General features: G+C 42.1%; 1 protein-coding gene across 1 annotated transcript in view; it reads left to right on the forward strand.

Moving 5' to 3' along the window:
• LOC124720522 (zinc finger protein 771-like) overlaps window positions 1-26,030 on the forward strand; it is a 106,555-nt gene that overhangs the window by 77,680 nt on the left and 2,845 nt on the right. Inside the window, exon 5 of the mRNA XM_047245881.1 lies at window positions 9,404-9,441. Within this exon, the coding sequence (XP_047101837.1) occupies window positions 9,404-9,441 (38 nt within the window). The remainder of the gene's footprint in view (window positions 1-9,403; window positions 9,442-26,030) is intronic.

The following is a 26,030-nucleotide window of genomic DNA, read 5'->3' on the forward strand; positions in this document are numbered from 1 at the left end:
AAGAACAATTTTATGAAGACCTTGAAAGTACGTGTAGTAAAGTACAAAACTACGACCCACTGCTAGTTGTGGGAGATTTAAATGCACAGGTTGAATGTGGAAGAGTATCGGGGAGAAACATATTACATGAAAAAAGAAATGAGAATGGAAATATGTTATCTCAGTTAGCTGCTAGAAATAATTCACTCATCAAGAGTACGTGCTTTCCTCACAAAAGAATACCTCTTGAAACATGGAAATCAAGTGTAAGTGGAGTAGTTAACTAAATAGACCATGTGTTAATTGAAGTAGAATGTGCGACATCAGTCATAGATGTATGGAACAGCAGGGGTCCAGACTGTGACTGAAACCACTACACTGTAAAAGTCATAGTGGGAGTGAAGTTAGTGGTAATACATAAAATCAGTCCCGGCGGGGTCAGGGATTTTCTCTGCCTCGTGATGACTGGGTGTTGTGTGATGTCCTTAGGTTGGTTAGGTTTAAGTAGTTCTAAGTTCTAGGGGACTGATGACCATAGATGTTAAGTCCCATAGTGCTCAGAGCCATTTGAACCATAAAATTAGAATGAAAAAAAAAAAAAGCATTTTGGAATATAGCAAAACTTAATGATACTGAAATTGTAAAAATATACCAAATAAAAATTAAAGCGTCCTGACAGCCAGTGAGGAAATGGTGGGAAATCTAGACTGATGGAATAGAATCCAAAAAGTGGTGAAACAGGCAGCAGAAGAAACAGTTGGGGTAAGAAGAAAGGAAAGAAACATGGTTTGCTGATGAATGTGGACTAGCAATAGAATATAAAAATGCAACAAGTCTGAGAAAGTTACAGAGAGAGAGACAAGAAGAAATGTGGAGGTGCATAAAGAATTAAGGTCTAATACTAATGGGATGTGTAAGAAAAAGAAAATGAATGGCTGAAAGCAAAATTTCAACAGATAGAAGAACTAAAGGAACAGAATGAGACAAGAAAATTCTATCATGCAATAGGAAAGATGAGAGAGAATTTTCACCTACAAAAGATGCATGTAAGTATAGAAATGGTAAGATAATCATAGATGAACAAAAAATATTGCAGAGATGGGCAGAATACTTTGAAGATATTCTCAATGCCAACTAAGACCAGAGATCAAGAGATCTGCTAGAACAGGAGGAAAATATAGAGACAAGAGATGATGAAAGGAAAGAAGCAAAAAGACCAACTTTGGAGGAGATATACAATCATTGATATATAAATTGAAAAATAGCACCGTACACCTGGTGAAGAAGGAATAGTGTCAGAACTCATAAAATTTTGTGATCATCCTCTAATACGTGAAATACGTGCATTAATAAATAATATTTGAGAAAATAAACTGTGCCTGAGGATTGGAAAACTGGGATAATATGCCCTCTGTATAAAAAAAAAGCAAGAAAGTTAGCTTGTGAAAATTGTAGATGCGTCAATTTACCAAACGCAGCCAGTAAGATATTTTCTGGGTTGCCAGATGAAAGGATAAAGAAGTGCACTGAAAATATCCTCAGAGAATACCAGTTTGGTTTCTGGCCAGATAGTGGCATTTTTAGCAGTAGTTTGTTATTATGCAAATAATGGAGAAATATGACACAGATCTTGACTTCCAGTTTTTTTTTTTTTTTTTTTAATTTTAAGCGAGCTTTTAATAGTGTAGTCCGCACAGGATATGGTGGGCGATGTGCAATGACCAGTTTTCGTCCAAAATGCTGGATGTGTTCATTTGTTTGTTCAGAAGGGGTGGCTGACATTGTTTGTTCCCTCTCGGCCGGTCGACGATGACAGAAACGATCTGGCAGAAAAATTTCATTTGTACATTACTTATAACTTTATATGTTAGCTTCATAATGGTGTGCCCATCATTTTGTTAATGGTCATAGTTATTGTGATATTTGCATGGAAGTAAGACACTGCGTTAAGTTTGAAAAAGTTTGCAATGAAAAACAGGGGTAACTAGACTTCGCATTTGGTGCATATTACATAATATGTTGCTGCATTAGCTAACATGTTGAAGTTTTCTTTAGACTTGGGTGGAGGTCTCTGTCTGTCACTGATCTCGAGAAAACTGATCTGATGTAGTACACTAATTAGCGACTGTGTGCAGCAGTGAAAAAGCCAGAGTGAAATATCCACAACATTCCTCATACTTAAAAAATGGTTTAAGTTTGAAATGAGATTTTACAAATGATAGCATACAAAGAGGAGAGTTATTTGCCATATGGTTATTATGTGAAACTTCATTAACTACCATATTATTCCATTAACTAGAGACTTTTTCAATGAAAGAATGTAATTTGTAAGGGCCATCAATAGCTGGTGAAACGGGAAGTGCTATGGGGTTTGGAAGCACATAAGTGAAGAGATTAAACTCTTATTTTTGTGTCAAGGAGGTGATTTTTCATAAGCTACTGATCTTACTTTTCCTCAACTCCTCACTTAATAAACTTAATAAACCACTGTTTCAGAATTCTCTCACAATTGTGTCTGCACAGCATGTTGGAGAGGTGACAATGTGTATACTCCACTGTGTCTTGGCAAAAGAATCAAATTTTAACACGGCAGCAAGAGAAATGTGTAGGTTTTACTCAAAATTCGCCAGTCATGATGCTTCACTGAAAGTTACAAATGGTTAACGAGCCAGGTGAAAATAAATTGTGGCTTTCATTGTATTTTCAGCAGAATTCATTCTAGATACTAACCCAAGCAGAGGTGATAGATCTTTTGGAATGATCAACATGCAAGTGTGGGCTCCTCTTAATATTTGCAAAAAATGTGAGCGTAGGCTTCAGTTTAGAATGGCACTTGCCCTTCAGCACTCAGCATTTCCCCTACAGCGTCTGCCCATAGCCCGCACCACTTCTTCTTTCCCCACATGTGCCCTGCCGATTGCGCATCTACTGGTAATGTTTTTCTGCTTTGACTCTAACAGGCCTACACTGTATAAATAATTGGGCATCTGCGACAAGCTAAGGAGGTTAGTTGAGTTAACAATGAAGAACACAAAGGCAAAAGTAAAAGTGAACAACAAAATGAGAAAGAGCTGTAACTTTACAGATGGAGTGAAACAGGGTGATTTTGTCTCTCTGCAGTCCTGTTCAACTTAGCACTGCATAATCTGATACAAAAAGTAGGCAAGAGAGGAACAATAAAGATGAAATCTTATGAAAAGGAAAGTTGCCACTCACCATATAGCGGAGATACTGAGTCACAAGGAAAGTTGCCACTCACCACATAGTGGAGATGCTGAGTTACACACACACACACACACACACACACACACACACACACACACACACACACAGAGTCTTGACTGCGGTTGTGTGTGTGTGTGTGTGTGTGTGTGTGCGTGTGCGTGTGCGTGTGCGTGTGCGTGTGCGTGTGCGTGTGCGTGCGCGTGCGTGCGCGCGTGTGTGCGTGCGTGTGCGTGTGTCGACTGAGGTTGTGTGTGTGCTCACGCGCGTGCATCTATATCTATTGTTGACAAAGGCCGTAATGGTTGAAAGCTTTATTTATTAGTGACAGTCTTTTTGTTGTGCCTATCTGCAACTCAGCACCTCCGCTATACATCTCCACTACATGATGAGTGGCAACTTTCCTTTTCATAAAACTGTTACATTCCATCCTGGATTTTACATTGTTTATTGAAATCTTAGTCAGATATGTGCATATGCTGATGATACTGCAAATGTGGCAAGAGATGTAAACACCCTTAAAGAAGTGTTGCTTGAGGCTTTCCCGACGGACATGTTGTACATATGGTTCTCGGGCGAGACGTCGGATGTCATAGTGAAAACTCCACAATATTTCATCAGCGCAACTGGCTGACATCTTCAGGTGCGACGAACACACTGCTAAGGTATGACCAGAGCCCCCTATTTATGCCAGTCTTAGGCAGGAAATGCGCATGCATGGAGGCGCCAATATTCGATAGCCAATAGCGACGATATCAACCGATAGCTGGAAGGACAGCAACGCCACCTACAGGATGAAGAACCAAGGACTTCGGCGCACACGCGGTGGCTGCTGCTCTGCGCTGCCATCTGCTGCCCCAGCAACCTCTGTCGGAAGCCGCAAGCAAAAATGCGCATCCGCGTAGGCGCGTGACTATCCTCCCGTTGTCAACAGAATATTTATGTTGCTGGCGAATCATCATCCGTCGTATGACCAATAGTACTCGTCTCTGCTCGATGCAAATTCAATATGGCCAGTTCTGGATCCCAAACTGTACTGAGCTGAAAGCCCATGTCTCTGTTTACAAGATTCGCCGAGCTATGTATTTCCACTGCTTCCTTAGTAGCACTGTCCCAGTACGAACTCGTCGATGTGAGAATTTTGGTGTGTTGATAATTCATACAGTGGCCTGTACTGAGACAATGCTTGGCCACTGCAGACTTCTCTGATCGCTCCAGATGAGTGTAGCATCGGTGTTCAGTACATCTCTCTTCTACAGTGCAACAAGTTTTTCCGATGTACGACATGCCGCAGCTACAGGGCATCTCATAAACACCGGGTCTTCTTAGGCCAAGGCTGTCTTTAGATGAGCCCAAGAGAGCTCTGAGTTTTGCCGGCGGATGAAAGACATGTTTAACTTTCTGCCTCTTCAATAATCTTCCTATTTTTGAAGAGACACTGCCGATGTATGGCAAGATGACCAATCCCCTTTGTTCTTCACCTTCTTTACAACAAAATGGATACTCCGAACGGGAGATTTGGCGTGCCTTACCCCCGAAGCGGGTTACCCAATGTGAGGAACTGGAAGAAGGTGAAGAACAAAGGGGATTGGTTATCTTGCCATACAATAGCGGTGTCTCTTCAGTGTTATTAAGGAATCAATGGAAATATGTAGCTCGACGAATCTTGTAAACAGAGACACGGGCTTTCAGCTCAGTACAGCTTGGGATTCAGCAGTGGCCATATTGAAGTCGCAAGCGAAAATGCGCATCCGCATAGGCGTGTGATTATCCTCCCGTTGTCAACAGAATATTTATGTTGCTGGCAAATCGTCATATGACCAATAGTACTCCTCTCTGCTGCGTTCTGGAAATCTATCTCGATACAAACGTACCGCGCCCCGTGCTGATCCATACATCAAATGGGCATCTACCAATTCCGCATTTGTAAACATTGCACTGACTGCAAAACCACTTTCATGATGAACACTAACCTGTTGATGCTATGTACTGAGGAACAATGAGTCGCATGTCAACACAAGCACAGAAGTCAAAATTACCTTCCTTCAATTGGGCGGTGAATCGAGGAAGTACAGTACATACTGACATACTAAAATGAGCTCTAACATGGAAATTAAGCGTTTCCGGACACATGTCTGCATAACATCTTTTCTTTATTTGTGTGTGAGGAATGTTTCCTGAAAGTTTGACCATACCTTTTTGTAACACCCTGTATAAGGGAAAGATGGAATGAAATGTGTTAAATCTCAAATAATATGCTATTTATGACATAGGGAGAGGATGACTGGGGACAGGATTCTCAAACGAATAATGAAAGGCAGATTTATTCCACCAGTAGGAAGGACCGACCGAGAGCTAGATGGCTGTATAACATTTTAGTCAACCTTACTGAGGTTGAGATCAAAGGCTGGAAGAGAGAAGCAGACAACAGAGACGTATGGGGAAAGATTATTGAGGAGAAGAAAGCCCATCAAGGACAGTAGTGCTGAAGAAGAGGAGGAAGAAATTGGTTTTGTTAGGAAGTTCAATTGGAGTGTGAATTGATCATCAATAAACCCTTTAGGCTGCACATAAACTGTTCATCTTTAGTAGTGATACTTTTTATGGTTGTTGGGTATCTGTTGAAAATGTATGTGCCTGTATAATTAACACCTTTCTGGACTGAAATTACAGTACACATTTACATAGACTTTTTTCCTGGCACTGACCCCCAGAACTGAACTGTTTGTTTGAAAGAGAATTATTTTACTTTTGACAAATTTCTTTATGGCATGAGTAGACAGAGAAGCATCAGGTAGTACACTCAATCCATCAAAGGCTACTACAGAACATTCTTGAGTTTTCTAAAGCGGGATGATACAATTCTTAAAAAAAATCTCAAAGATTTGAGATTTCTGTTTTTTTGTTACTAGTAAAGAGTCAGAGACTTTGATGATAACAAGTAGGAGTATGAAAATGTTTTGTAGTTCGTTACCATACTGTAATAGTGCTGTGTCATGTTATTATACAAGGGTAACTAGAAAAAATGGCTCCTGTCTTTTTAAAATTATTATTTTACAAGAAAAATGCCATATACTATACACAGGATAACAGCTACAGTGCTCACAATTAAGTTGTGTCTTTTTAACAAAATCCACCGTTTTTTCCCATATTGACACAAGAGCATGTGTACCCCTATAGTAAAAATAAGATCCCACTTTCTCAGCCACTGGACCACAAAAATTTTCAAGGTCTCCACATCTGCAAAGTGACATCCACATTGTGCTTTCTTAAGTGGCCTGAAGAGATAGAAGTCTGACAGTGCAGTGGCAGAGAATTTGTTTGACATGCTGGCTGTATGTCACATCAAGCTCTGCTCCTTGTTGCATCTGTCTCTGTTTATCCTTCAGTGGCGAACCCATCATGTAACAGTGCTGATGTCCATTGTAACAACTCCGTACACCTTCCTCGGGCTTTCATGTGTTTGATTGGATGTTTCATGAACTGCATCGAGGAATTCAATCACAGATCGCTGTGTTATGTTAGGTTGGTGCATAAGTTTAGTGTGTTTTTCCACAAGTTTAATAAACATAACAGATACATAAGAGAGGCATCAGTCATTAATAATATATTCTCCTTCACTGTTTACAACAATTTGCAGAGCTGGAGTAACTTTCCAATTCCGTGACTGTAGGAATCACTTGGTTTTGAGACGAACAATTCGTCAAGCCATGTATGGAGTGCATTTTCATCTGGAAAGGAAATTCCTTGAAAGTTGTTTGATAGAGAGCAAAAAAGGTGAAAATCATATGGTGCAAGATCAAGTGAATGACATGGGTGTGGAATGACTTCCCGTCCCAACTCCTGTATAGTGTTTTATGTCAGTCCAGCAGTATGTAGGGGAGTGGTATCGTGGAGTAGCGTCAGTGTTGCTGGTCGTTGTTCTCGGATTGCATCTGCAAGATGACTCAGTTGTTGCCAATAAAAGTCAACAGTGATGGTTATACCTTAGTGAAGCAACCCTTACTTCACTATTCCATCGCTGTTCCACAAGATGTACAGGGTTATTACAAATGATTGAAGCGATTTCACAGCTCTACAATAACTTTATTATTTGAGATATTTTCACAATGCTTTGCACACACATACAAAAACTCAAAACGTTTTTTAGGCATTCACAAATGTTCGATATGTGCCCCTTTAGTGATTTGGCAGACATCAAGCCGATAATCAAGTTCCTCCCACACTCGGCACAGCATGTCCCCATAAATGAGTTCGAAAGCATCGTTGATGCGAGCTCGCAGTTCTGGCATGTTTCTTGGTAGAGGAGGTTTAAACACGGAATCTGTCACATAACCCCACAGAAAGAAATCGCATGGGGTTAAGTCGGGAGAGCATGGAGGCCATGACATGAATTGCTGATCATGATCTCCACCACGACCGATCCATCAGTTTTCCAATCTCCTGTTTAAGAAATGCCGAACATCATGATGGAAGTGCGGTGGAGCACCATCCTGTTGGAAGGTGAAGTCGGCGCTGTCGGTCTCCAGTTGTGGCACGAGCCAATTATCCAGCATGTCCAGATACGCGTGTCCTGTAAAGTTTTTTTCGCAGAAGGAAAAGGGGCCGTAAACTTTAAACTGTGAGATTGCACAAAACACGTTAACTTTTGGTGAATTGCGAATTTGCTGCACGAATGCGTGAGGATTCTCTACCGCCCAGATTCGCACATTGTGTGTGTTCACTTCACCATTAAGAAAAAATGTTGCTTCATCACTGGAAACAAGTTTCGCACTGAACGCATCCTCTTCCATGAGCTGTTGCAACCGCGCTAAAAATTCAAAGCGTTTGACTTTGTCATTGGGTGTCAGGGCTTGTAGCAATTGTAAACGGTAAGGCTTCTGCTTTAGCCTTTTCCGTAAGATTTTCCAAACCGTTGGCTGTGGTACGTTTAGCTCCCTGCTTGCTTTATTTGTCGACTTCCGCAGGCTACGCGTGAAACTCGCCCGCACGCGTTCAACCGTTTCTTCGCTCACTGCAGGCCGACCCGTTGATTTCCCCTTACAGAGGCATCCAGAAGCTTTAAACTGCGCATACCATCGCTGAATGGAGTTAGCAGTTGGTGGATCTTTGTTGAACTTCATCCTGAAGTGTCGTTGCACTGTTATGACTGACTGATGTGAGTGCATTTCAAGCACGACATACGCTTTCTCGGCTCCTGTCGCCATTTTGTCTCACTGTGCTCTCGAGTGCTATGGCGGCAGAAACCTGAAGTGCGGCTTCAGCCGAACAAAAATTTTTGAGTTTTTCTATGTATCTGTAGTGTGTCGTGACCATATGTCAATGAATGGAGCTACAGTGAATTTATGAAATCGCTTCAATCATTCGTAATAGCCCTGTATAGCATTATCTTCTGTGGATGCATGTAGATCTTAGAATGGGAAGTTGCTGTGTTCTCTGGATTCAACCATTCCTTTCTTTTTCCTTGTGTTAGCATAAAGACACCATTTCTCATCACCAGTAATGACACAGGGTAGGAATGGTCAGTGTCACCATACTGATGTGGATTAATGTGTTTAAATGACCTTCGTCAAACCCTGGAGGTCTCCCTGACCACGGAGAGTCACAAATGTTAAAATGATAATCCTTATTGTGAGGGACCACTTTCTTGCCATGCTCTGTCCAGTAGCATTCTCCCAATTCACGGCGCAAATGTTTCTGGCTGCCTCTAATGCTGTCATTCTGTATTGAACTCAAACAGAATAATATGTCAGAAACATTCTGATTTCTCCATGTGGCACTCGATTTTCTTGCCTCGTCACCTTCACTCACTGTTTCTAAATGACAAAATGACAACATGTAAACTCAGATAGCAACAGTGAACTACAAATAAAAAAATTATAATCTATAAATAAACCCATAACAACTGCAATACTGACCTGCAAAACAAAAATGTTATGAACTTATGCACCGACCTAGTGTGCACATCTATGTTGGCCATTTTCTAAACATATGCAGTGGTGCCCTCTGTTTATTTAGTATGCTGTTACTGGAGAGGGCTGTAGAAGTAGTTTTGTGAAAGAGCGCCAAATTTGTGATTAATTCATTACCAACTTAAATGAAAGATGGAAAAAAAATAGGAGGCATTATTTTCTGACTGGCCCTTGTAATTTGCTTGTTTTACAACTCCATTTCACCTAATTCTGCTATAAAACTGTTCCAGGAATCCGAATCGGGAGACACAACAGTGGTCACTCCAAGGTAAGATAAACATTATTTGTGAGACATATGAAGTTCTCTTTAGGGGGAGAAGGGGACGGGGTAAACTTTAGTTGCCCCCATCATTACGTGGGTAGAAAGTAGTTTCTACATTGATGTACAGTGTTTCTTTCCATCACAAAAATAATCTCATTGAACAAAATATTATTCAATATTATTCACCCCATGAAAACAACATATTGCACCACCAGCGTAAGTGATGGCAGAAAGTGTTATGCATGTGACAGTCAGTCGTCAGAGGCAGAAAAGTGAGATGGGTCGACCAGGAGACATAATAAAATGGCCGAAAGGAGCAGTCATTTTTGGACATATCCGTGCCCACACCATGAATGAAGTTGCCAGCTTTGTACTGTGTCTACATGCGTATTGAGCAAGCCATTGTACAATGAGTGGCAGTGGGTACCTTGTACCATTACTAGTCATTTCTTTTCCTGTTTAACTTGGAAATAGAGTGAGGGAAATATGACTTTCTGTATGCCTCTGTATGAGCCCAAATTTCTCTTATCCTCGTGGTCTTTATGCAAGATGTGTATTGGTGGCAGTAGAATCATTTTGCAGCCAGCTTCAAGTTCCCTAAATTTTCTTGGTAGTGCTCCTCAAAAAGAACTCCTCCTTCCCTCTGTGTATTCCCGTTCAATTGTTTGAACCTACCAGTAATGAATCTAGCAGCCCATCCTTGAATTTTATGGTGTCTTCCTTTAATCTGATTTGATACAGATCCCAAACACTCGAGCAACTTCAACACTTTCCATACACCACAGCATCATCAGTAAACAACCACAAAGTACTGCCCTAATTTCTCTTATCCATTTGGTCCTTATGCAAGATGTGCATTGGTGGCAGCAGAATCGTTTTGCAGCCAGCTTCAAGTGCCGTTCTCTAAATTTTCTCAGTAGTGCTCCTCAAAAGAACATCACCTTACCTCTGTGGATTCCCATTCAATTGTTCGAACCTACCAGTATTGAATCTAGCAGCCCATCTCTGAATTGTTTTGATGTCTTCCTGTAATCTGATTTGATACAGATCCCAAACACTCGAGCAGCACTCAAGAATAGGTCAAGCCATCGTCCTATATGCAGTCTCCTTTACACCTGAATCACACTTTCCTAGAATTCTCCCAGCAAACCAGAGTTGACAATTTGCCTTTCCTACCACAATCCTTACACACTCGTTGCATTTCGTATCGCTTTGCAACGTTACACCAAGGTATTTAAACGATGTGACTGTGTCAAGCAGGACACTACTAATGCAGTATCCAAACATTATGGAATTGTTTTTCCTACTCATCCACATTAACTTACATTTTTCCACATTTAGAGCTAGCTGCTATTCATCACACCAACTAGAAACTTTGTCTAAGTCTTGTATATTCCTGCAGTAACTCAACTTCGACACCTTCCGTACACCACAGCATCAGCAAACAACCGCAAGGTACTGCCCACCCTGTCTGCTACATCTTTACATGCATAGAGTGTAATAGCAGTCCTATTGCCCTTGCCTGGGATACTCCTGAAAGTACCTTTGTCTTGTGAGAACATTCACTGTCGAGGACAATGTACTGGCTTCTATTACTTAAGAAGTCTTTCAGCCACTCGCATATTTGGTAACCTATTCTGTATGCTCGTACCTTTGTTAGCACTCTGATGTGAGATAACGGGTCAGAAGGTTATCGGAAACCTAGAAATATGGAATCCACCTGTTTCTCTTCATCTATGGGTCACCGGATATCATGTGAGACTAGAGCAAGGTGATTTTCACATACCTAATCATTTCTAAATCTGCACCAATTACTGGACAGAAACTTTTCTATCTTAAGAAAATTTATTGTATTCAATGTGAAAATATCTTGAGGAATTCTGCAGCAAACCAGTGTTAAGGATATTGGTCTGTAATTTCGCAAAGCAGTTCTTTTACCTGTCTTACGTACAGGAGTCACCTGTGCTTTTTTTTTTTTTTTTAGCTGCTCGGTTTCTTCCACTGGCCAAAGAGATTCGGTATAAATGCGAGCTAGGTAAGGGGTGAATACCATAGAATACTCTTCGTAAAATCAAATTGGGATTGTGGATGGTCGCTGCACTCCCCTCGATTATTGATAATATTATTAGTGATAACCCAACACGATAAATTATCGGACTTCATATGGCGCGCCAGCACACGGGCGCGACAGATTGCACCCGACAACCAGTATCTTGGTACCTGGAGTTTACAACATTCACACTATGTTTATATTAGTAAATTTTTTAAATTGGGGAATAATCTGCAATACTTCACACAGCAAACTATGGAGTTGATTCCATTTGAGGCACACTATTTTAATTAATCTTCCCTTAACCAGGAATCTAGTTCACAGACTCGAACTTTCATCAGCAAGGAGTCTAGCTTCTCTTAATATGTCACACGTCATATTGGTTACATTCCACATACACTATTACAATAAATAGTACCTTAAAACTGCACATACTAATCTACAAATATCTTTTCACTAATTACCGACACGTCTACTATGCTGTGGTGATCTTTCTTTGTTTTAGTCAATGCAGTTTTCGTTAATACTACAACTTTAATCACTTTAAAGTATTTGTCCGTACCACCATAGACAGCTTTCCCTGGTCTTCTCGATGATAGGTGCCAGGTCACTCCATACCACCTGCGAACTCCATTGTTGTCACTGTCACAAACCTTCCCCCTGTTAAAAAGAACAAGCATCAACTTTTTGCCTGGACATTTTTATGAGTCGTATCACCAGTTGTGCAAAATGGCTAAGCAGGAATGGCTAGAGGACAAATGTAAGGATGTAGAGGCTTATCTCATTAGGGGTAAGATAGATACTGCCTACAGGAAAATTAAACCACTTGCATGAATATCAAGAGCTTTGATGGAAACCCAGTTCTAAGCAAAGAAGGGAAAGCAGAAAGGTGGAAGGGGTATATAGAAGATCTATACAAGGGCGATGTTCTTGAGGACAATATTATAGAAATGGAAGAGGATGTAGATGAAGATGAAATGGGAGATACGATACTGCGTGAAGAGTTTGACAGAGGACTGAAAGACCTGAGTCGAAACAAGGCCCCCGGAGTAGACAACATTCCATTAGAACTACTGACAGCCTAGGGAGAGCCAGTCCTGACAAAACTCTACCATCTGGTGAGCAAGATGTATGAGACAGGTGAAATTCCTGCAGACTTGAAGAAGAATATAATAATTCCAATCCCAAAGAAAGCAGGTGCTGACAAATGTGAAAATTACCGAACGATCAGTTTAATAAGTCGCAGCTGCAAAATACTAACGTGAATTCCTTACAGATGAATGGAAAAACTGATAGAAGCCGACCTCCGGGAAGATCAGTTTGGATTCCGTAGAAATGTTGGAACACGTGAGGCAATACTGACCCTACGACTTATCTTAGAAGAAAGATTAAGGAAAGGCAAACCTACGTTTCTAGCATTTGTAGACTTAGAGAAATCTTTTGACAATGTCGACTGGAATACTCTCTTTCAGATTCTGAAGGTGGCAGGGGTAAAATACAGGAAGCAAAAGGCTATTTACAATTTGTACAGAAACCAGATGACAGTTACAAGAGTCGAGCGACAAGAAAGGGAAGCAGTGGTTGGAAAGGGAGTGAGACAGGGTTGTAGCCTATCCCCAATGTTATTCAATCTGTATATTGAGCAAGCAATAAAGGAAACAAAAGAAAAGTTCGGAGTAGGCGTTAAAATCCATGGAGAAGAAATAAAAACTTTGAGGTTCGCCGATAACACTGTAATTCTGTCAGGGACAGCAAAGGACTTGGAAGAGCAGTTGAACGGAATGGATAGTGTCTTGAAAGGAGGGTATAAGATGAACATCAACAAAAGCAAAATGAGGATAATGGAATGTAGTTGAATTAAGTTGGGTGATGCTGAGGGAATTCGATTAGGAAATAAGACACTTAAAGTAGTAAAGGAGTTTTGCTATTTGGGGAGCAAAATAACTGATGATGGTCAAAGTAGAGAGGATATAAAATGTAGACTGGCAATGGCAAGGAAAGCGTTTCTGAAGAAGAGAAATTTGTTAACATTGAGTATAGATTTAAGTGTCAGGAAGTCGTTTCTGAAAGTATTTGTATGGAAGTGAAACGTGGACGATAAATAGTTTAGACAAGAAGAGAATAGAAGCTTTCGAAATGTGGTGCTACAGAAGAATGCTGAAGATTAGTTTTGTGGCGGCGTTCGTAGTGACAAACAATTCGCTGTAGAAACGGCTTACGAAGTCACCGCCACACTTTTAATAGCGGGCCGACCGGTCCGCTGGAACAGTGAACAGAAAGATGAAAACCCAAACACTCTGATTAAATAAAAGTCGGTACTTATCTTTATTAACGAAGATACAGAAACACAGTAGTGAACTCCGTGTCTACAGAGATCTGTCTAGTTCGAGTCGGAGCGGCTAGGTCAGCGTCGGCTGACGACAAACAACAACTCTGCTGCGATGAACACACAACTGACTAGCAAGTACACAATTCGGTGGCAAGTATACAACTGAGCGGCGAATACAGAACTGTCTAGTGCTCGCGACTCCAGCGCTTAAGAAACCAGAAACCAGCGGTGGCGCGCGCAGACTTGCGGCGATTTCGTGTCTCGCTGGCGCTGCTTATGCGGACGGCGTGCGGACTTTGATGCTGCCAACCTTTTTGGCAGCGGGCTCGGGTGGCATTACTGGCTAGGATATAACACTCCTTCCCCCCAAATCGCCGCACCGTCATTGAATAATGACGTGGCGAGCGTCGACGGCGGGGGAGGGGTCTGGCTGCAGGCGTAGCAGAAGAGACCGGGGTGGAGACTGTTGTCGGTGGCAGTCCCCGGTCCGCACCCCAGCATTGGCTGCGCGGGGCCTCGGGAAACACCGACTGAAAACCGAGGTCAGGGTGCACGCCTGTGACCACGGGCGCAGCTTCTGGTACTGGACGCGACGGGGCGTCGGGACCCACGAAGAGAGGCAGCGTCCCCTGACGGCGGCTGCTGAGTGGGCGCCGGACAAGGCGCTGCGGTGTCAGACTCCTTGGGGGTGCCCAAGGAAAGCGGCTGCAGGACAGGCTGCACAGCCACCGCTTGGGAAGGCGGCCCGGCTGAGGGGTCGACGTCCATCAGCTCCGAAGGCGGTGGCGACTGAAGAGGGACCGCAGGCGCCGGAGCGACCACCTGGGGCGCTCCCGGATGAAGCTGCGCGGGAGGCATCAACGGGACGGGCTGTCGGCGTGGTAGCGGCGATGGCTGCTGCTGCTGCCCTGGGGGCGGCAGCGAAGTCGGAAGGCGCGGCTGGAACCCGCCGCGGACCAAATCTGTGGACAAAGAAGGAGCGGCAGAATCCGGGCGGCCAGCGCGGCGCAACTGGTTCTGATGCCTCCTGTGCACCCCAGTAGCACCTTGAACAGTATAAAAACCGCGACCCTGGACACTTATCACGGTACCACGTTTCCAACGACGGCGACCGTGATAAACTCTGAAAAAAACGGCGTCGTTGCGCTGAAAACGCGTGCGATGCTCAGAAGCGGCGGGTCGATCCGGGGGGTGCAACAACCGTAGTAGGGTGCGATGACGACGGCCGTGGAGAAGCTCCGCAGGCGAAGGGCCGTCGCGTGGCGTGGTCCGGTACGACGACAGGAACGTGATGAGGGCCTGCTGACGAGAGTGCGTAGCACGAACGCGGTCCATATGATCCTTGAATGTGCGTACAAAACGTTCCGCTGCACCATTCGATTGAGGGTGGAACAGCGGAGTAAGAACATGGCGAATGCCATTGGCAGAACAAAAACTTTCAAATTCAGCAGAGGTAAATTGTGGACCATTGTCAGACACTAAAACTTCTGGAAGACCCTCAATACAAAAAATTGAAGTCAACGCCTGTATAGTTTGTGCAGACGTTGTAGACTGCATGGGCATAAGAAACGGAAAATTACTAAATGCATCTATCACGATGAGCCAACGAGAATTCCAATATGGACCAGCAAAATCAATATGTACTCGCTGCCAGGGACCGGCAGGGCGTGCCCACTCAAAATAGCGTTGAGGCGGAGCAGCTTGGTGTTCGGCACACGTCGAACAATCTGTAGACATCTGCGTAATCTGCTTATCAATGCCGATCCATGTACAATGACGGCGGGCAAGCTGCTTGGTGTGGACCACTCCCCAATGCCCTTGATGCAACAAGTCGAGGACCTTGGATTGGAGCACTTGGGGAACCACTACACGAAGCTGGTCATTCTCGGTGCGTAACAGCAAAACTCCGTGCGAAACAGACAACAGATGACGTTGTGGATAATAGCGACGAACCACAGGATCCGATATGTCCTTTGCCTTGGACGGCCAACCACGTTGAACAAAACGTAATAGTAAACTCAGATGAGGATCCGTAGCTGTCTCACGTGCCACCTGACGATAATCAATCGGAAAATCCCGGAGGGATTGATGCTCATCGGCGTCAATCTGATGGCAAGAGTCGTCAGAGGAATCGAAGACATCATCCGCAGCAATCGGCAATCTAGAAAGCGCGTCAGCGTTTGCATGCTGAGCTGTAGGGCAATACAGTATCTCATACCGGTATTGTGATAACAAAAGAGCCCAACGTTGTAGTCTCTGAGCTGTCCGCTGAGGAACTGGTTTAGACGGATGAAACAGTGATGTCAGGGGCTTGTGATCTGTTACTAAATAGAATGGTGTACCATAGAGGTAGTGATGGAATTTTGTGACACCGAACACAATAGCCAATGCTTCCTTGTCCAATTGGCTATAATTACACTGAGCTTTGTTTAGCAATTTAGATGCGAACGCAATAGGACATTCGGTGTTACCGACTCGGTGAGACAACACAGCATCGAGGCCGAAAGAAGAGGCATCACAAGCTAACACCAGAGGCTTGTTAGGGTCGTAATGGACCAGACAACGATCATTCAATAAAGCCTCTTTAAGCTGCTGAAAGGCTGATTGGCAATCAGCTGACCACACAAACGGAACATTCTTACGGCGGAGACGATGCAACGGTGCAGCAATCTGTGATGCATTAGGTATAAACCTAATATAATATGTCAATGTGCCAAGAACTGCTTGCAATTCATGCAGATTGCGAGGGGTGGGCAAATCACGAATAGCTGCTAAATGTGACTGGGAGGGATGAATGCCTTGAGCGTTAATAACATGTCCCAGATACTCCATCTCCGTAAGGAAAAATGAACATTTATCGATGTTGCAACGTAGGCCTGCCTGAGACAACACTGTAAACAAACACTCCAAATTACGGAAATGTTCAGCAGGCGTCCGACCGGACACAACAATATCGTCTAAATAGTTGCAACACGATGGCACATTAGCCAGAAGTTGTGACAAAAAACGCTGAAAAACAGCTGGAGCTGACGCACAACCAAAAGGCAAACGCAGAAAACGGAACAACCCCAACGACGTGTTTATGACAAAATACTGTTGTGATTGCTCGTCGAGGGGCAATTGCAAATATGCTTCACGGAGAACAATTTTGGAAAAGAAACGAGCTTCCCCTAACTTATCCATCAGCTCGTCCGGTCTAGGCAAAGGAAAAGAATCAATGACAGTCTGAGGATTAACTGTCGACTTAAAATCAGCACACAAACGTAACTTGCCAGACGGTTTCTTTATAATAACTAAGGGAGAAGCCCACTGGCTCGCTGAAACGGGTTGAATAACACTGTTGTTTTGCCAACGACGAAGTTCATCTGCTACAGGTGCCCGGAGGGCGTGAGGCACTGGACGAGCACGAAAAAATCGAGGCTGAGCATTATCTTTTAACGTAATATGAGCGGCAAAGTTCGCAGCACAACCTAGTTCGTCTTTAAATATGTCACTGTATTGTTTACACAAATCGGCTATGCTGTCTTGAGGAACAACAGAATTAATTTGCAACACATTGTCTTGGATAGACAGGCCAAACAAGTCAAAACAGTCTAATCCGAAAATGTTTACACTGTCTGTAGCGCGGAGCACTGTGAATGAAACTGTTATTGTATTGCCACGGAATGTGGCTGGCACGCTACATACACCTAACACAGGAATGTGTTCTCCACTATAAGTAGCCAAAGAATGTTTTGCCGCTGAAAGTTTAGGGCGGCCGATAGCCGCATACGTAGCACTATTGATGAGAGTCACAGACGCACCAGTGTCTAGTTGAAAATTGAAGGTCTTATCCTGGATGCGTAGCTTCACAAATAGTTTATTACACTCTCTCTGGATCGGTGCAGTGGAGGCGGAAGACAAAATCAGCGCGTTTAGCGCGTGTTCGCTGTTTACGACAACTCGTGGGTCGGGCGGGTGGAACAACAACTCCCGCTTCACTTGCAGTCTGTACATTACTTTTTACAGCGTTTGAATTACGCTTGGGTCACATAGCAGAGGGCTGGGTGGGTGGCTTATTGCGAACAAGTTTATTACCCACACGAACCGTGGAAGAGTCTTTAAACGCGACCTTCTGGGCGGGCTGGCTTTGAAGAACATGAATATCCATGGGCTGGGCAGCACTAGAATTGTTCTTGCGTTTACGCAAACAAACAGTCTGGATGTGTCCTTTCCTTTGACAAAAGTGACAAACCGCGTTTCTTAACGGGCAACGTTCACGAGGATGAGCAAGAACACACTTAGGGCAAGACTTAACTCTATCATTTTGCACACGCGGCTGACGAATGTGTTTAACATGATGCGGCCGGCTAGTGTTTACAGTCTGACTCTGCCAGTGGGGCCGCGGGCGTGACAGAACTTGCTTAGCACAGGCAATTTGAGAAATACATGGCTGATCTAACTCACACTCAGCATAGTCAAAAGTATCTTGGGCTTCAATGATGTTCATCACAGTCTCTAATGACGGGTCAGGCAACTTTAAGATAGCAGCACGAATACGAGAATCTGCAATGTTTTGAGTAATAGCGTCTCGTAGCATGACATCACTGTAGGAAGCTCCACACACACAATTAAATCGGCACTGACGGGTGAGGCCCCGTAAATCTGTTAACCACTGTTTATTAGATTGATGTGGCAGTTTCTTTAATCTGAAGAACTTGAATCTGGCTGCTGCCACATGAACTCGCGACTCGAAATACTCAGCAAGCTTGTTAACAACAACGTCATAGTCTAAAGCTTCTGGCTGGGATTCCGGGAACAACTTGCAAAGTAGTCGATAGATTTCCACGCCTGCAGTGGAAATTAAATAAAGCTGCCGCTCAGTACCTGTGATTTTGTAGACTGTCATGTGCACCTGCAACTGCGCGAAATATTCTCGCCATTCTTCTCTTGATGCATCAAAAGCACGGAAAGGTGCTGCTGCCTGTGCTTGTTCCTTTTGTGTTGGAGGATTAGCCGCTTGTTTGGCGATTGCTTCCACCAGACTTTGTATTTGCTGACTCTGTAACAAGAGCAACTGTTGTAAGTCGGCAGACATAGTGAACACAAATTAAACCAGCCCCCAAAATTTTATCGCTATAATTAGTATAACCAGAAACAAGTTGAACCAGCCCTGCACACGAGTTCAGAAGTCCTCGTCGCCAGTTTTGTGGCGGCGTTCGTAGCGACAAACAATTCGCTGTAGAAACGGCTTACGAAGTCACCGCCACACTTTTAATAGCGGGCCGACCGGTCCGCTGGAACAGTGAACAGAAAGATGAAAACCCAAACACTCTGATTAAATAAAAGTCGGTACTTATCTTTATTAACGAAGATACAGAAACACAGTAGTGAACTCCGTGTCTACAGAGATCTGTCTAGTTCGAGTCGGAGCGGCTAGGTCAGCGTCGGCTGACGACAAACAACAACTCTGCTGCGATGAACACACAACTGACTAGCAAGTACACAATTCGGTGGCGAGTATACAACTGAACGGCGAATACAGAACTGTCTAGCGCTCGCGACTCCAGCGCTTAAGAAACCAGAAAGCAGCGGTGGCGCGCGCAGACTTGCGGCGATTTCGTGTCTCGCTGGCGCTGCTTATGCGGACGGCGTCCGGACTTTGATGCTGCCAACCTTTTTGGCAGCAGGCTCGGGTGGCATTACTGGCTAGGATATAACAATTAGATGGGTAGATCACATAACTAATGAGGAGGTATTGAATAGAATTGGGGAGAAGAGGAGCCTGTGGCACAACTTGACTAGAAGAAGGGATCGGTTGGTAGGACACATTCTGAGACATCGAGGGATCACCAATTTAGTATTGGAGGGCAGCGTGGAGGGTAAAAATCATAGAGGGAGATCAAGAGATGAATACACTAAGCAGATTCAGAAGGATATAGGCTGCAGTAGGTACTGGGAGATGAAGAAGCTTGCACAGGATAGAGTAGCATGGAGAGCGGCATCGAACCAGTCTCAGGACTGAAGACCACAACAACAACATCACCAATTGTGTGCATCAATTTTAAGCAAGAAGGAAGTTTGTAATAATGCATAAAACTGAAAAATGAACTCATCTGATTGTTGTAGGTCTTCATCAAAATTATGAGATGTTCAGTAATCGTTTACATCTAGTAGGATTATCGTTCAGTTCTTGACAAATGTGGGATCGGCAGCATAATGAATTTTTATCCATCCGTGTCTGGTCCTCCATCAAAGACCATATTAATGAGCTGAGAGACTTTGGGATCTCACCGTATTAATAGCAATTGCACATTTGAATCTGTATTTTTACACCATTATTCCAATACCATTTCCGACAAAGTCTGGCCAAGTTGATGTGGTTACAGTTTGTTCTGGTGGCTCTCAGTTTCAGCATTTTCATCACAAGCATATGGAACTGACAAATTCCTAGCATCAGTTATGGGCCCTAATGGGTCACCGGTGGTGGGTACTTGCACTACTTCAGATTCGTCTTGGTTCTGAGCACCACTAGAACTCACACCTGACGGCCCTCGCATAGGTTTTGGCATCTGTGAAAGAACTTTCGTGAACTTCACTATAACCTCTTCATGTTTTCTGATAATTTCAACCTTGCCTTTCTTCTTTCGATATGAAGCTCCACCAACCTGATTACATGGGCTGTAGCAACACACAGTCGTGATAGAAATAAGAAACAACAATGAATGCATTACACATGCACAAAATTATGTACAGTTTAGTATGTTAAAAGAAATAATACCATTCTACATGCGTAAAGCCGCAGAGCGATTGAAAAGTTTAGAAATAAGCAAAGCAAATATTCACCTTAACCACTCCTTAATATTTGATGAATCGTGTGGAACAAATAAACTTGACTTTATAAGAACTGACAAATTTAGGTACATGTGAAATTTTGTCAAAGTATAAAATAAACTATTTCAATGGTGCCATGCTTTTCTGAGCAACAAAAATGTTGCTCACAGTCACATCTTTGAGTTGATCAAGAACAATACGACAATAACTCAAAAGTCAAAATGGGCACACTAATTGGATCTGTTGCACAGCGCAGAAGTGGTCCAAGCAATCAGTGAGAGTGGAATATCAGGGTTTAAGGACCATCACATATGGACCATGCATCCGAGTGTCAGCGTTGTGTGTGCCAAGTTTCTGACGTCATAGTGTGGAAAAAGCACTTTGAACAGCCTTTCCAAACATGTAGAGCTTGGCAGATATTCTGAACATACATTTGAATATAGACCAATGAGATGGAAGAGCGCCACCCATAGTACAAGCACATCATCTGTTTTTCAGTGCAGAGCTGGAGGCACCATGTTAGCTTTCAGTTTAAGCCTATACTTGGTTGGCTTAGTGTTATGAATTGCATCTTGTGAATATATGCCTTTTGAAAGCACCAGAAAATTGATCTCTCAAGAACCTGTCATCTGTTGGTAAGATTTGATTGATAAAATGACGGGGAACACCATATTGGCGGTTAAATAATTTTTGAATTGTAACTTGCATGTTATGAAAGTTTCAAGGCAAAGGCACATTGAAGACCCATCAAAAACACATTTTTCTTGGTATGATTTGGTATAATGAAATGTCAGTAAATACTGTATCGGCAACTAAAGGTTTTAAAAAACATAGTAACATACAACACCAGGTCATCTGTTAGAGAAGTTCAGTGCAGCATAATGAATAGAAATGCAAAGTTTTGAATTAATCTGCAATGTTGCAGGTTCGTGTCACACTACATTCAGATGTTTTTTACTCACCTTAAGATTTTATAATACATCCTGAGACTTCCTTATTAATTTAATACAAGAATATTCTACAGGGTGGTCCATCCGAAGTTCCGGATGAAATTACCTCGAAAACTATACATCGGGTAAAAATAGTGGGTAAGACAAGTTTGTAAGCTCAAAGGGAGTCATCAAATGATACTACACGTGACCTCCAGCCCCTGTCCACTTTTAAATCTTAAATTTAAACACCCATTTTTTATTGCAGATTTGGATTCTCCATAAAAATCAGGGAAGAACGGTGGGGGGTACGAGCGTCATTTTCATTGTATTCACGATGACGAGGTGGACGGTGCATGTATCCATTTCAAGCTCATTGAGTGCAATTTCGAGTACGAGTAATGTTTTCACTTGGATGTCATCTGTTTGGGAAACGATCTGCATAAAATTGCGCAGCTGCAGTGTAATTGTTATGGCATTCACCTTAAATTAACATCATATCAACAATCTCTGTAGGAGGATAGTGAGCCATGTTTCGCTAAAGAATCATTTACTTTCGTCAGCTGATGTTTACGGTTCACAATCTGAAAGTGAAGTGATGTCTGATCGCATTGCACCGACCTTTATAATGAGCCATAATTCGCAGTTTGGCCATTGTAGCGCCACAGTCGGGTGAGTAAAGCAATTGTGAAGAGTTCCCTAAAGACATTTTAATACCATTCCGCCTCCCTCCATCAAAAACTGTGGCGGGTGGGATACATTTCATTAAAAAAATAGCCTAATTTGGTGTAATGAAAGAATTGGTGCACATTTTGTATCGATTTGATGCGCCCTTCTCGGATCATTCTAAATAAATCTGAGTTCTTCCCCAATTTTAATTTTTCTCGAATTCAATGCACTATATCAATGGTTTAAAAAAATGTTTCAGAAAAAACTTGATTACTTTTTTTATGGAGAATCCGAATCTGCAATAAAAAATGAGGGTTTCCATTTAAGATTTAAAAGTTGCCCTCCACCCCACCCAAAAGGGCAGGAGCTGGGGGTCACGTGTAGTATCATTTGATGATGTCCCCTTTTGAGGTTATGAAACTGTCTTACTCACTATTTTTACCTGACGTATACTTTTCGAGATAATCTCATCCAAAACTTTAGATGGTCAACCTTGTATAATATTTGATGTTATATAAATATAAGTGTGCTCTTTCTCAGGAGTGTCTGTGTACAGTTGGCTTTATCTACAAGAGTTGTGCTCTACTTACAGTAAGATTTTTGGACTTTTGTGTTTAGTCTTGCATTGCACATGTTGGGAAGATTCTGCTATTTCAAAGAAACAGTGATCAGATAAGAATGACCTTAGGGTTTTCTAAAAAGTGAGAATCATGAAATAATTTTTGTCTTAGGTTGAAGACTATTGTAAATTTGTATGACACTATTTGCAATGAAATTTTTGTAAGCTGATGTCTTCTGACTGTATGTGGAACTTTCCTTTCTGCCTTATGAGATGTTCATGGGTCTTGAAGTTTCTACTGATGTAGACTACAGGCAGAACAACGTGAACAGCTTACAGACAAGGGAGGAAATGTATGTTTTAATAGAGCAGATGTAGGAATTTTATGCCCTTCCATATTGTAAACAGAGTTGCGATACATTAACCAGACACTGAGTGCTCTACAATCGCAGATACCATGTTCAGAGAGAGAGAGAGAGAGAGAGAGAGAGAGAGAGAGACACACACACACACACACACACACACACACACACACAAAAAAAGCTGCATCGTTTCTGAACGTTCAGCGGCTTGTTGATATTGGTATGCTCAACATTGGCATTCAAATGCATGGTCTCTGTGCTGACAGCCATAAGCTTGTGTTCAACTCTCATAAGTGTAGGTAAGTGTGCCTCTGGGAATCTTTTCACCTCTGGATAACAGTAAATTCTTAAATTCTTCAGTGGAACTGCAAATACTCCATGCCGCATGCAAACTCAAATGTACAAATTAATAAGAACAACATGACTATCTTACAGACAAGGGAGGGGCGTTATAACCTCTGCAATCATCATTGGTGTCTCATTTGCATATCAAACCTTGCATTACTGAAGGAAGAAAAGAAAAAAGTCTGCATATCAAATGTTTGAATAAATATTAATTGAAGTTAAAAATGAATCATCAGACTGGCTACAACCAGGTGCATTTCAGAACAAAACAGAAGCAGTCACTGACATTCAACTGTTTCTCGTGATTTTAAATTTGACGTAAAAGAGATTGAGCTTTGTCGATCTTGATCTTGGCAGAAGTAAACTTTTGCTTTGCACAGGAATCCGAAACGTCTCAATCAAGTAATAAAGAATGTATCACACTTATAACACTTCAAGAATATCTCAGAAAATCATACTTTGAAATTTTCCAACCAGTTGATTGCGTCACCCGAGAACACATTTGACAATGATTCTGCAATATCTTTGAACTGTTGGAAAAATTTACTCTTGTACAATCTAGCGGTGTTGATAAAATTGTAAATTTTTTTAAAAAATGATTTTGATGAAGAAAGACTTTTAAATGACAGTGATGTACTTTTTCAACATTTGAAAAGACAAAAGGAGCAGGAAAAGAACTTGACAGGAGTAGTGAAGTTCTTAAAAAATATGAACCAACAAGAGGACTAATTTCAGGGTTTATACACTTTGTTGACTTGCTTATTACAGTCCCTGCACCATCCTTTCCTAATGAATATTGTTATTCTTTTTCACATCCATTCAAATCTTATTTAAGATCAACCATGTTGCAACATCAACTGTGTCATATAATTTTGCATATTTTTTGCGATATTAACAATAAACTAGATGTAGATAAGTTGTTAACTAAGTTTATTTCATGACACATGAAGCCCAACACAGTTTATTATATTATGCAAGTGACTTTTTGTACTGGACAGCATTTAATAAAGTAAATAATATTTTATGAATCATTTTGAATTATATTTACAAGCAGGAGACTTCTCACAAAACATAAACCACCGGGCCTGATATGTTGTGCTTGATTGTGGCTGTAAAGAGACCTTTCTTCATAAGTTTTGGAGATTTTACTGTTCCAGTGCTGTCTTCCCATTTGCACAGAAAAATATCCTTCAGTGTTGGTCACTTCCAGACCTTGTTGATGGACTTCATGCATTCAATTAAAGCGCTGTGGTCTTCTGGTTGGTAATGACTTGAAAACTCTTAAATAAATCGCATCTTACAAACAGCACTCTAGTTTTCCACATCTACATCTACATTTTGCAAATGAATGTATTGTATGGGTTACTTGTGCCCACAGCAATATTACATTTGAAGGTTATAAGTGTCGTTCAGGACCGGTTGAGCCCAAATCAATTGACAAAAACATTGGGCCCAAGTAGCCCACTTTTGCACTTTGTGTTGGAAAGCTTTTGAAAGAACATGTTTATATGATTTGCATTTTAAAAACATTAAACTTATTATAGATAAAGTTGTAAAAGGTCGAAACTTGAAAAAAATCATTTCCCATCGGTCTGTATCCTTTGATGGTGCCGGTGTAGATGAAAGTTGACGAGTTGTTTGTGACAAACAAGACAAATCGAAGCATCTGGGGACCAGTATATGAACTAATAAATCTGTCTGTACTAAAGACACTGTGTCTGCCTATGGAAAATCGTAATTCTAACACTCACAACACTTCTCCCTGAAAACAGACTGCAACTTTTATCCTTTTTGGGCTGAAGATAATACTTAGGGCTCAAATAACCCTAGCCTACAGTCCATTTGTTTAGGTCACACCTTACAACTATGCTGTATATCACTTCCACTTGTCCAATTTCCTTGAAATTCTGCATAAGTACATATGTAGTCTCAATGACAATACTGCTATCTGATGTAATGACCCTGCAGACCATCTCGGCTGCTACATGGCCCCCTCCCTCCCTACTCCAGCCCCTCCATTTGTGCCACCCAGGGCACATGGGTTCAGTTATGAAGTCAGTTTTGTAGTTCATATTAGTTGTATAGCTTATGATAAATTGGAAATTTAATTGATATATACAATAGCGTGCCCCATACATCCATATTTTTATCACAAATTATTTTTGCAACTTACTACATTCAGGAATGTGTGACGAGAAGAGGAGAGAACTGGACGAAGGTGGAAGGGGGGGAATGGTGGAAAGACAGAACACGATGGAGAGGCTTGTGTTCCCGACATACCCAGCCAGTGGCTGGAAACTGTCCAAGATGATGATGATGATGACTACATTCAGCATGTAAATTAAGAAAAAATTATAAACGTAGGCTTTTGTGGCCATGGTCACATTCAATAAAATTTTTCTGGGTTTGTGAGCAAATTGTCATTTTTTTATATATATATATATTTTTGCATTTACATATGTCTGCCTGTGTCTTTATATGTGCGGATGGATATGTGTGTGTGTGTGTGTGTGTGTGTGTGTGTGTGTGTGTGTGTGCG

Source organism: Schistocerca piceifrons, chromosome 11 (assembly GCF_021461385.2).
Source record: "Schistocerca piceifrons isolate TAMUIC-IGC-003096 chromosome 11, iqSchPice1.1, whole genome shotgun sequence".
NCBI classification, from domain to species: domain Eukaryota; kingdom Metazoa; phylum Arthropoda; class Insecta; order Orthoptera; family Acrididae; genus Schistocerca; species Schistocerca piceifrons.